Raw genomic sequence first — 13604 nt, 5'->3', positions numbered from 1 at the left:
TCCTAAGAAATGCATAACTTAATTGGCTTATACCTTTTATGATTATCAATTTATCCTCCTTCACAGTTCTATTAAGTATTATTACGGTATTATTAAGGCAAAGTCTACTTACTACCTTTTACAATGATCTTAACAAAAATCTGCTTCCTGTAAAGGGTATTGAAATATGATTCTGTTTTACAGGGGCCATAGTCTTATTTCATCTTTATGTTCTCTTCAATGTTGTAGAGGCACTGAGAATTATTTATAAGGAAAACAGCCCACAAACTTTTAGGCCTGAAGGTCTTAAAAATTTCGCCCTGTCATTACTTGGCAGAACAAGTGAACAGCTCAAGCTTAAGTCTTTCTTTCCTTCAAGTCAACAGAATTAACTTATCTTAAAATGAAGATCTGCTTACAAAGCACGATGTATATTGTGACGAAGTTCCTCTATCTTGGTGGGTGCTGCGCTTATTGGCGGATTTTCTTGACTCAGAGATTCACCATGTGGGTTGGGGAACAGTCCAGAGACCTTCCCCTCTGGGAGAAGGTCAACTGGGAGGTCTGGGGGGAACCTGGGCCCGCCCTGTACTCCGGGTTTCAGCCCAGGGCCCTGTGGACTGTAGCTGTCTATAGTGGCTCCTGTAACAGCTGCATGACAGCTACAACTTCCTGGGCTACCTCCCCATGGCCTCCTCCAAACATCTTCCTTATTCTCACCACAGGACCTTCCTCCTGGTGTCTGATAACGCTTGTGCTTCTCAGCAGCACACCCTGTCACTCTCAGCTCCTTGCGCCTCTTGCTCCCAGCTCCTCACACTCGCACCACAAACTGAAGTGAGCTCCTTTTAAAACCCAGGTGCCCTGATTAGCCTGCCTTAATTGATTCTAGCAGCTTCTTCTTAATTGGCTCCAGGTGTCCTAATTAGCCTGCCTGCCTTAACTGGTTCTAGCAGTTTCCGGATTACTCTAGTGCAGCCCCTGCTCTGGTCACTCAGGGAACAGAAAACTACTCATCCAGTGACCAGTATATTTGCCCTCTACCAGACTCCTCTACCCCACTGGTCTGGGTCTGTCACAATATATACACACACTACATACTTAATTTCCATCCCCCACCTCCAACTCTACTTTTACCTCTTCTAAGTAAAAGAAGGTTTAATAATCTAATCCCTATTATATCATGAGGAATTTTGGGGAATTTTAATTCTTCCAAAGAGCTTAATGTATCTTGCCATTTTAAAATAATATAGTCTTTAATATAAGATTCCATACACAAATAGAGTAAAAGCAACAGGATGCTGACAGAATATCTTTTTACATAAAAATTGGTGGTTACCAAAAGCTTGTGTTGAAAATTAGTTCCTCTATAAGGTTAACTGAATCCTGATACTCAGTATCACAGTTTGCAACACATTTTCAGTTTGAACAGCATAAGCAGGGGAAAAACTCACATGGGAAGAGACCTAGTTAGTACATTTTTTAAATACTTGCAGCAATTAAAATTTAGGTTCAGCTTTTGGTTTGATTAGCAATTTGTGCTTTTAGTGGAAGACAAAGATATTATTAATGTCAAGATCTCAGCTCTGAGTTTTCAGAGTCCTTCCTGGCTTAAAATGTTTTATGTTAAAGTCCACTCACCAGAGAGAATTTCTAAGCACAGCAGGTACAAGAATGGCTCTCTGTTTTATCACATCGTATTTGTAGATCTGCTTAGCTATTATAAGAAACCAGAGCCTATTAGCACTGGTTGCCATTGCAAACTCCACATTTCCCTCGTTCCGTCACATACTGAATATATCAAAGGACAGTTTTAGAAATTTTTTCTTCTCCATTTCCCCTCCCCACAACATTGGGGTAAACGTATAGAACTCATATAGAATTTTATATTTTATAGGTGTTTTATGAGCCCATAATTTAAAAACAGACTTTTAAAACTGAATTTTAATAGGTTATTAAGTCTATGATATATACTAATTAATTTGCATCCTAGAGTTAAAGAACTGGCTAAGGAACCACTGACTATTTTCAAAAAATTCCTGGAGAACTGGGGAATTACCAGAAGTCTGAAGTAAACATATGTGGTTCTGTTTTTCAAAAATGGAAAACTGATCCTGGCAATTACTGTCTTCTTGGAATAATGCAATGCTCTCTCTCTCTCTCAGGAGATAATAAAATTCAGCTAGTGCAAAATGAGGTAGTCCACTTAGTAGGGCCATGTCTCCACTACACACCACTTTTCGGTGCAGTGTAAGATACGTGTAGAACCCTGTGAGGATACAACATTTATATCTGCGGATGTGGATATCTGCGGAGCTGCAGGGCTCTACCAGGAACCGCAGCGACAAAAGCAGCAGCATGTCGGGCCGCCGCTGGCAGGAGCCAGCGTCCAGCCCAGGCAGCTCCTCCGGTGTGGCTATACTGCCCTCAGCTCTGCCCACTGGGTGGGCACCAGGATCACCAGCAGCTGTCCCTGGTCACAGTAGCATGTGAAAGTGGCTCGCAAGCTCCCAGACAGGAGGCGCACGCCGCTGCACAGAAGGGATTCCTATGGGGGAGCTTGTGAAACACTTGCACACACTAGTGTGACCAGGGACAGCTGCTGGTGAGCCCGGTGCCTGTTTTATATCTGTGGATATAAATGTTGTATCCACGCAGGGCACTAGGTATGAGTAGCTACACGTCAAACAAAAAGCAAGCTGCGGCCACACTGTGGTGTGTAGCTACACATGTCAGTGAAAGGCTCTGGCAGGAGGGAGGCAGAGGAAGGAAGAGTCTGGCAGTGGGGAGCTGGCGGAGACTTTCCCCACTGCTGGAGTCCTTCCTTATCTGCAGTGGGGGAAAGCTCTAGTGGTGGGGAGCTGACGAAATCTTTCCCTGTGGTGGGGAAAGGCTCCAGCAGCTGAGAGGCAGTGGGACACTACTGCTATTTTTACTGTGTAGAGTTGGGATGGCACAACTTGGGTGAGAGTAGAAAGCCATATAGGGTATGTACTTGGGAACACACCTATACCATTTAGGTGTGTCTGTACTCTATCCACCTCAGCTGTGCCTCATTGTCTACACTGCTCCTTAAACCCATGCTAATGGGGCTACCCTGAGTAAATACTCTACACACTGCTGAAAGAAGAGTGCAGGATTAACATAGCCTTATAGATAGTGTGCTCACCTCTGTCTTATTAGCCTGGATATATGAACGGACACACACACTGCAAAATGTCTTAAAAACTGGGAAAAGGGTAAAGATGAACAATGTTGACTGAGTTGGGCAAGTGTCTAGTGGGATAAGAGAAGGAAAAAGTTCTAGGTCTACTTTTATTTAACATGATCATCAGTGATCTCAAAAAAAGGGATAAACTTCTTAATGAAATTTACAGAGGCTGCTAAATTGAGTGCAGTTGGAAACTCCAAAAGGGATAGAAAAATACTATGAAGGGATGTAAAAAGATGAAGGGATGGTAAGAAACTTGAAATACCTTGGGGCAACTGCAAACATTATATACAAAATCCCTTGAACCGTAAGGTAATTTGCCCTTAAATTTTGTGGCAAGGTCTCCATATTTCTTCGTTACTTTGGTGCAGCTGATGAGAGTCTAGGAGGAGTTTAACTCACATTTAAAAATGGAGGTGTTTATTGATTTCAATATGAAAATGAACAATACAATCAGCATCATAGCCTCTATTTTATTCATTTTTAAATTAAATTGAGGCCCTGAGAGCAAGAGGGACATAGAGACCCAGATTTGGTTCACTGAATTACCTTGCCACAAGAAAAGCATTGAAAAACAACGGAAGAACATTTTTGTTACCCTTCTCTGATTAGGGGTATGGAACAGTTTCCATATGAGGAGACATTAAAAAGATTGGGACTGGGCAGTTTAGAAAAGAGAAGACCAAGAGGGGCTATGATAGAGGTCTGTAAAATCATGAAGGGTGTGGAGAAAGTTAATAATGAAGTGTTATTTACCTCTTCACATAAACACAAAAACCAGAGATCACCAAATGAAATTAATAGGAGCAGGATTAAAACAAACAAAAGGAAGTATTTCTTCCCACAACTCACAGTCAACCTGTTGAACTCATTGCCAGGGGATGTTGTGAAGGCCAAAAATATAACTCGGATAAAAAAAAAATTAGATAAATTTATGGAGGATAGGTCCCATTAATGGCTACTAGTCAAGATGCAACCCCATGTTCTGGGTGTCCCTAAGCCTCAGACTGCCAGATGCTGGGACTGGAGAACAGAGGATGGTTCACTTGATAATTGCCCTGTTCTGTTCATTCCCTCTGAAGCATCTGGCACCAGCCACTGTTGAAGACAGAGTACTGGGTTAGATGGACCACTGGTCTGACCCAGTATGGCTGTTCTTAACTTTATTCCTAATTCCCTGGTTTAATCAGCAATTTCTGTAGTAAAGAAATTAATTTGATAAACTATATTGAAATTTATTTTGTGGGGGTTTTATGACACTTATTGCAAATATATCTGAGCACATCACATACAATACATGAATTTTTCCACGCAACAGCTCTTTGAGGTATGGAAGTATTATCTCCATTTTACACATGGGGAATTGAGTCACAATGTGACTAAGTGATTTGCCCCTGGTCACACAAGCAGTATGTGTGGGAGCCAGAAAGAGAACTCAGATATTTTATGTTCCACACCAGTTCCTGATAGATAAGAAGATTCTCCCTCTACAACACAGAAACGTACATACCACAGAAATATATAAACTTGTAGGAGAAAAAAGCCAGGAGGGAGTGAGCTCTTGCTGTTACTCCATGTAAAGCACAGCAAATATAGGAAAAGAGGAAGAGAGAAACTGTTGTCCGCATTCATAAAAAATAATCCTGCATTTTCATTGTGTGACACAGGAAACTCTGTCAAGAGCAGACTGGTCTGATTTCTGTCAGAAAACTTTATTTTTGGCATGAAAAGAATTCATAAAATTAAGATGAATGGGGGGGGGGCGGGGGGCTCTGGTCGTTGAACTAAAAATCTTAAATAGTGATTTTTCTCAACACATGGTGTTTCATGCAAGACCGATAACTCACTCTTCCCCAAGATGGTTGAGAGTGTAAGAGTGAGCGAGAGAGAGAGGGGGCTGTATTAAGCCTGTTGAGATGGGGTTGAATGGGAGCGATAAATGTCCAAATGCCTTAAAGTCTCTCCTTAGTCAGAACCACCAGGTAACTGTGGATTTAATGTTACCTACCTCAAATTGAATGAGTACTGTCCCACTTTCCAGCCCTTTCTTCAGTTGTTCCATAGACCCCTCTAGTGTGTCACCGTACTCTGAACACGTGCGAAGAATGGATTCTAGAAAATTCTGGGAATCTGCTTCATCTTCTGACTTGGTCTCAACCAAGGGTTGGGCAACTGAAAGACATAGAGGCAAATTTAGACTTTTTACATGCATTCAGTAGCAATCTTTAGTTATGTTAAAACCTACTTGAGTACAAGCATGGACATTTTCAATCCTCCTTGATGCTGTAAATTAGACTACTAATCCCAAACTGAGACATCTAAATAAATTTGGCCATAGTTTTACACATGCTGACAAACCCCAGCTCTGCACAAATCAGTAAGAGTTCAACACCTTTGAAAATTGAGACCAATGATTTAGGTGTCCACATATGGGTAAGACCATAAGCATCCAAGTTTCAAAAGTTTAATCTAATGATACACCAGCAGCCCTTTCACGTACATTTTTGGGTAGGCAAACAAGTCACCACCACCACAGGAAGAAGCCCGTGAATTTCACCTATTGAAATTTAGAACAAAATTTATAAATATGCCTATTTCAAGAATGATAAAATGAGCCTTCTGGATTTGTTGTATATTACATTTTTCATTGTATGTCTGTGCTTGGGAGAATTTAGTGTTATTTCCACATCTGGAATAGAAGTTTTAGAAGATGGTACTGTATTTTAAAATGTTTATCAAAATGTTTTTTGTGCAAGAAACTATTTATTTAAATTAAATTAAAATTAAGCGGAAACTTACTGCCATATCTTTTATTTGAAATTAGTATTGTTTAGTATTCTCAGAATATTCACCCACTTGGGTCTATACTCTTCACTTTGACTAAAACCTCACCAAAACTGCAGTTGTATGATGCAAAAAACACAGCATTCTGAGTTGATGTGCTCCTCACTTGAATGTATAAGGCTAATGGCTCAAACATTTGCATTAGTAATCAAGAAGAGAGAAGATCTCAAATGTTACCACTCTATTTTAATACAGACCCATTCACAGTATAACTCTTGATTCTGAATATATTAAAGTAAATTGCAAGGGGGAAAAGCCACAATTTAAAGGCATGACAGCCTCAATTACATTTAAAAACCTTAGTGCAGTTACCTTTCCGCCTGACCAGAAGTGCAAGCTCTCTTGTGTGCAATTCTCTGCTGGCTTTTATAAACATTACCACTTGGTCATGAGTATGCTCTGAGATGTCTCGACCATTGATTAACACTATCTGATCACCTTCATTCAGTTTTGGAATACATGTGTCAGCCTGTTTCACAACCAAAGAAAAAAATTTCAGTTTATCCAATACCTTCAGTAGAACATTTCTAATCTCAGGGAGACTGAATTTATCGTGCAGCAAAGACAAAGTTATTCTCCTGACAAAGTCTTGCCCTCTGTATCAGAAGCTATGTCAGAGGATTCAGATCTAAAATTGTTCTAGTGGCTTCAGAATGAAGATGAGAGTAACAGTTCACACAGCCTATTAACAGCTATACAAAAGTTTGCACTTGATATGTTTTATGCATCTGAGCTTTACAATCTGGACTTTTAGAAAGATTTTGAAAAATGTCACACACATAAAAGAGAGCAGAGTGATTAAAATAGCAAAGAATAGGAGTAAGTTTCAATTTATATTGAGTAAAATGCTTTATAACATTAATTTTGCTCCATCATCATACATGGAAACTGAAGATTAATATTAAATACCATATATGAGGGCTGTTCCTACATTACACATAATTGGTTTTACTGAACTATAAACACAACTGATGATTTATGCATTTTTGTTAGATTCATACAAGCTGCTTCTTGTTCCACAGGGGAGAACTGATCAAATGCTACTGGGGAGTTAGCAGCTTTATTCCTGCTTCCCCATTAACAATTTTGGACAGGTCCTTTGATCTCCAACACCCACAGGTGCCACCCTTAGGGGCAAATCCTATTCCAGCCCCTGCAGCCACAGAAGGTGGCAGGAATTAGGTGTGCCACGCATGCTGTGAACGCTCCCTGATTGTGTGAAGATCTACTAGAATCCTCCCTGTACTGGACTTGGCACCGGGCTTTGGAATTTCTCCTCAGTTCTTCATCAGTGCTCTTTAGGACTCAGCAGATCTGAGTCCAAAGCAAGGCTGTTTGAGTAAGGATCCTCTGCAGTCAAAAATCCCTCTGGGAGAGGCCTGCTAGGAGCAGAACAAAATCACTCATGTTTGCTTGTCCCTAGAAAAACCGGATATTCTGTTCTGGAGGCACCCAGCAGCATCAGAACGAAGCCTAGGCTAGGTCTACACTACCCACCTGAATTGGTGGGTAGAAATCGATCTCTCGGGGATCGAATTATCGCGTCTCGTCGGGATGCGACAATCGATCCCTGAATCGACGCTCTTACTCCACCAGCGGAGGTGGGAGTAAGCGCCGTCGACGGGGAGCCGCGGAGGTCAATTTTGCCGCCGTCCTCACAGCGGGGTAAGTCGGCTCCGATAGGTCGAATTCAGCTACGCTACTCGTGTAGCTGAATTTGCGAATCTTAAATCGACCCCCCCGTAGTGAAGACCTGCCCCTAAATGCATTAGAGATCTGCTCATCCTTTCAACCTAATCTTAATTGCTCCCCCACCTATACCTGTTGGTGTTGCAGAGCTTCACGAATCAATGTCTGTTCACCCAATGTTATTTGTCCTGTCAAAAAACAGGAATTGGAACAAGTCGTCCTGATTAGCACTTTCCTCCTTGCCCTGGTTTACATGTTTCAGGATGAATGGGGAACAGCTGAAGGACTGAGGTAGAGAAGTGGGCTAATGGCAAATAGCATTTGCAGGAAGAAATGAGAGATGATGTAAAGAAACGGTGAGATTGGCAAAACCAATAGGGAGAGAAAGATAAAAAGGGGAAATCTGCAGGAAGGAAAGGGTAATCTGAGTAATTGGGGAGAGAAACAAGGGAACAACCAGTGGACCAAATTTGGTGATGAATCATGGTCATGTACCACCTGAGGCACTTTGCATGTACGCTAAGACGACAAATTAACAGGTGGGAGTGTGAAAAACACAATCAGATAAGGGGGAAAGAAAATAGTGAAATGGAAGAGAAAACATAAGCAAAATGGAAAAGCTGCAGTTCCAGCATGGAATAAGGGAAGAGGCAGTGTGCTGAGGTGTGTGGGTGTTTTAAGAAAGACATAAAAAAGGAGGGAAAGAAAAGAAGAAAGGGGGGAAAATAGTTAAGATGGAGAGAACTGAAAATGATGAATGAAGAAGGGAAAAAAATGCAAAAAGGCAAAGAAAAAATCTTAAAGGACAGCCAGAACATTTAGTGGCCATTATTTGAATTCCTCAGCTTTAGTAGTTCCCTGGAAAAGTCCCTACTACTCTGTACTTTTTCAGAAAGCAGGATTGTACAATACTATTGCTGTGGATGTTTGTCTTACTATTTTGTGATATTACCATTTGTCATATATTTTAAAAAGTTACACGTCACGGCAGCAGGTAGCTTTTTGGAATCTCAAGGATTGATCTGGAATGCAGAGGGAAAGGTTTCAAAATCTTTTTTATAGAGTAGAACCTCAGAGTTATGGACACCTCGGGAATGGAGGTCGTCTGTAACTCTGAAATGTTCTGCAACTCTAAACAAGACTTCAGCCGGGGGGGGGGGGGGGGGGTTGGGGCTGGGGCTGCAGCCACAGGATGTGTGTGTGGGGGGGGGTCAGGGTCAGGGCTCTGGGTAGGGGGGAAGGATCTGGGTTTCTGACCCTTGGGGCACTAGGGCTCCGGGCGGGGTGCTCTGGGCTTCTGTCCCGCCCAAGCACCGGGGCTCAAGGCTTTAGACGTGGGGGGAGTGCTAGGACTCAGGGCTTCAGTTCCATGGCTGCATTCCACTCTCAGCTGCAGTGAGGGGGGCCACCAGGGCTCGGGGCGTTAGCTACGGGAGGAGAGGTGGGGCTGAAATTGGTGCTCCCCTCATAGCGAAAGCTCCAAGCTCAGTGCCCTAGCAGGGCTGAAGCTGGGAGCGGAGCCATGGGGCTGAAACTCCGAGCCCCAGCACTCTCCCCGGTCTAAAGCCCTGAGCCCCGAGCTCCCCACCCTCACCCGGAGGCCTGACCCCCCCTCATGACTGTAGCCCCAACCCCTGGTGGGTGAAGCCCTGAGCCTCCATGCCCCCCACGGTGCTTAAGTCCTGAGCTCCAGCGCTCCCCCCAGTCTAAATCCCTGAGCCCCAGTGTTCCCGAGGGTCAGAAGCCCTGAGCCTCCCCTCCACCCAGAGCCCTGAATTCTCCCCTCACCATGCGGCTGCAGCCCCAGCCCCACCGTGGCAGAAGCTCTGAGCCCCAGGGCTAAAGCCCTAAGGCAGTACAGTATTTGCCTTAGAATCATAGAATATCAGGGTTGGAAGGAACCTCAGGAGATCATCTAGTCCAACCCCCTGCTCAAAACAGGACCAATCCCCAGACAGATTTTTGCCCCAGATCCCTAAATGGCCCCCTCAAGGATTGAACTAACAACCCTGGGTATAGCAGGCCAATGCTCAAACCACTGAACAATCCCTCCCCCTGCCCGTTTTTTTTTTTTTTTTTGTCTGTGCTGCTGCCTGATTGATGACTTCCGGTTCCACAGGTGTCTGGCTGGCCAGTAAGTCCGCAACTCTGGTGTTACTATCTCTGAGATTCTACTCTACAGCAAGGCTACATTTTCACAAGATATTGCAGTGGCACGTCTGCAGTGCTGTAGCTGCGCTACTATAGTGCTTCAGTGTAGATACTCACTACAACGATTCGAGGGGTTCTCCCACCACTGAAGCTAATCCACACCCCTGAGAGGTGGCAGCTAGGTGAACAGAAGAATTCTTCCATCAACCTAGCACTGTCTACCCTGGGGGTTAGGTTGGCTTAATGATGTTGCTCAGGGGGTTAGATTTTTCCACAACCCTGAGTGATGTAGCTGGGTCAACCGAACTTTTTAGTGTAGACCCGGATTTAATCAAGTGAATCAAACAAGAAAGCAGAGAGTGGATCGTGAGGCATCAACATTTTACAGTGATTAACAGTTTCCCTGGAAGTTGACATTCTTCTCTACCAGTCACCAAGAATGCTAGCTGTTAGCCAGCCACTTACCAAGGAATCCACAATGCACACAGAGAAAAAGGCATCTAGGAGTGGAATTAATCCTTTCAATGCAGGTACAATATAAATCTTTTTCAGAGATCAAACTTTTCAAGACAATGGTGCTAATGCCTTTTCATCCAGTTTAAGCCACCAAAGTTTGGTATAATACCAAGCACTTCTTCTTTGGTCCTAAAAATTCCCCATATTGTTTTCAATCAATTATAATGTTAATGTCTTCCTCATTATCCTGTTAGGACATTAAACTATTGACTTTTTAACATGTAGTACTTTTAAATGTCACCTACATTTAACTATAGTTCCATTTCTTCATTCTTGCATTGTCTTCCACCCAAAGTAGTTAGATGGATCTCTCTTCACTAAAGCCACAAAAGTTAACCTACCCACAGGTATTCCCAGATGAGTATTATTCTTTAACTAGAGGTAGATTGCTTTAAATTATATTTTCAATTACTTTAGGATCTAGAAGGGAAAACACCTGATTTATTTGGTTGCATATGTTTGTTCAAATAATTCCAGAACCTCTTTTGGGAAGAGAAGAAAAAGTGACTTGCACAATCTGGAAAGATAATGTGGGAATATACCATGTAGTTCCCCGGAGGTGAAATGTACCGATAATGAGTCGTTCTGGAGCAAATTAATGAAGTAGCAAAATGGATGAAAAGATTATAACATTAAGAATTTCTAGTTTTGTAGCCAGAATAGTCTACAGATGCTCTGCATACCACATTAGAAGTGAACATTCATGTGTCAGCTACATCTTGTTATTAAACAACCAGGAACTGATACACTGTACTTTTTGTGGAAAATAGTAAGACCAACAGTAATCTTGCAGTACAGTAGAACCTCAAAGTTATGAACACCAGAGTTACAAACTGACCAGTCAACCACACACCTCATTTGGAACTGGAAGTATGCAATCAGGCAGCAGCAGAGATGAAAAAAAAGAGGAAATACAGTACAATAGTGTGTTAAATGTAAACAACTAAATAAATAAAGATAAAGTTTAAAAAAGATTTAATAAGGTAAGGAAATTGTTCTTGTGTTTGTTTCATTTAAATTAAGATGGCTAAAAGCAGGTTTTTTCTTCTGCATAGTAAAGTTTCAAAGCTGTATTAAGTGAAAAGTTGTAAACTTTTGAAAGAACCATAATGTTTTGTTCAGAGTTATGAACATTTCAGGGTTACGAACAACCTCCATTCTCAAGGTGTTCGTAACTCTTAGGTTCTACTGTATTTCTACTGTAGAAATACTTCTACTTCTACTGAGGTTCTACTGTATTTCAGAAAATGTAACTTGTTGCTTTTAGTTGACATGTAAAGTTATCTCTTTCCCATAAAACAAATTCAATGTTCTGGTTAAAAGGTTCCCAAACTGTGCTTCCTGCCCCTTGTTCACTTGCTTGGTGGTCTGTCAGGAGAGCACTAAATTGTCATGTGGGGCTGGCTCCTCTGTTTCCCGTTCATATATTTCTCTGAGACAACTACAAATTCATTAAATTGCATAACTGTATTTATTCCTGAAAGCTGAATAAAAGCAAGCTATAGCTGCCACATGGATGTTACATGATGACAAAGATAGGTAATGTGGGCCACACATTCATGATTGGGGCAAGATGTGGGGCACAAGTCAATTTCTCTATTATGATGTAGTCTGTGCTAAGAAAAAGTTAGAGAATTCTTGCATTATACTGTGGTTCAATTACAATGAAACTTTTCTTTTTGAAACTTCTGCAATATGCAGACTGCAGCAGAAACCACACAGATTCATATCAAATTAAAATTGGCATTATCTCAATTTGTTATAAAAGTTTGGAAAATACACTTTGAAGTATGTGCCCAAAATAAAACCTTAAAATAAAATGCATTTGTCCTTCCAAATTTGATTTAGATGATGCATCTATTGTACTAGTCATAAAAAAGACATTTCAGCTACATGTTACAACATATTCAGATACTGGAAAAAAATTAGCTTTGCTACAGAGCCATACACTGAAGAATTACATGAGGATTTACTTACAGATGATCCTGGAGTTATTCTTGACACCACCAGAGGCATTTTTTGATCAACACCACCCTGCAAGATGTTAAGTAAACAGTGACTATAAATATACTCTTAGAATGTAAGCAGTACATTATACAACAAATAGTCTATTTTTTGCTCCTATGTGAATATAAAATTTATGCTTTGTACCTCACTGTCATGGGCTTGACGTTGCAAGGTGCTCAGTACTCATGCTTAGGTGCTATGCTGAACTGGGACCAGAGAACTCAGCATCTTGCAGGATCAAACTATGAGTCTCAAACCAGCCACATTTCTTTATCCCTTTTATATTTTATATGCCACTGAAGTCTTATGGACATAAAACACATCTTCCCCAGGACTCATGAATGAAACAGATGACCTAACAATGCCCATGAATAAGTGACAGGGATCAGATGCTAGAACTGGAGCTGGATTCTCATTTTCACTATAGCCACTTCATAGCATTCAGGCAGTGTAACAGGGCCTTAAAATGGACATTAATCAGAAAGTACAGAAGCTGCTGCCGCACCTCTTTCCCCAATTCCTTCATTTACTAGTTTTTACCTTTGCAATAATTAGCTCACCACTGGGTGCACACACACCATTAAGATGTTTTGTTGATGATAAAACATGAAGGGCCTACTTCTCCAAAAATAAGTGCCTGATGTTAGGCTCCATAGTCCACCTGTAGGCACCTGAATAAATGATCTGCTTTTCAAATGTGTTGGACATACAGCAACTTCTACTAAAGACAACAGAAGCAGTTGGATGCTTGCTTTAGCCAATGAGGCCATTATTTGGGTGCCTATATAAACAATTTAGGAACTTAATCTTAAGCATCTGTTTCTAAAAAATCTTTGCTAGAGTTTTTAACTCTTCAAAAAAAAAAATCCTTGTAGGACAGCAAAGGATCATCATATCCCTTAATCTCTTACCTCTGATGCAAACATGGACATTAAAAATGGAAACAATATTGATTTGATCAGTTAAGACACTAGTTACTTAACTATGTTGCACGTTCATGAGATTTTAAGGCTCCCTTTTTACCTTCAGATTAAATCCAAATTTCCCATCTTCATCTGGAGTGATTCGCACCAAAAGCAAATCTCCATCAATTACTTCATTCTGCAACACATTAAAAAAAAAATCTTCTAAGATTTTCTATTTCTTAACACAAAATGATGGCAAAAAAGAACACAATATTTCCTATACAGATTAATTCATATTAGAA

At 41.3% G+C, this 13604-nt stretch overlaps 1 protein-coding gene across 4 annotated transcripts in view; it reads right to left on the bottom strand.

The window, feature by feature from the left end:
- Positions 1-13604, bottom strand: part of PTPN3 (protein tyrosine phosphatase non-receptor type 3) — a 287151-nt gene that overhangs the window by 45128 nt on the left and 228419 nt on the right. For all 4 annotated transcript variants that reach the window (XM_054018775.1, XM_054018773.1, XM_054018774.1 and 1 more), the window contains 4 exons: positions 13421-13498; positions 12368-12424; positions 6347-6503; positions 5199-5362 (listed from right to left, as the gene is read on the bottom strand). In XM_054018775.1, the coding sequence (XP_053874750.1) occupies positions 5199-5362; positions 6347-6503; positions 12368-12424; positions 13421-13498 (456 nt within the window). The remainder of the gene's footprint in view (positions 1-5198; positions 5363-6346; positions 6504-12367; positions 12425-13420; positions 13499-13604) is intronic.

The sequence above is a fragment of the Malaclemys terrapin genome, chromosome 2 (assembly GCF_027887155.1).
Source record: "Malaclemys terrapin pileata isolate rMalTer1 chromosome 2, rMalTer1.hap1, whole genome shotgun sequence".
In the NCBI taxonomy this organism is placed as follows: Eukaryota; Metazoa; Chordata; order Testudines; family Emydidae; genus Malaclemys; species Malaclemys terrapin.
This window is presented reverse-complemented; position numbering and strand designations above follow the sequence as displayed.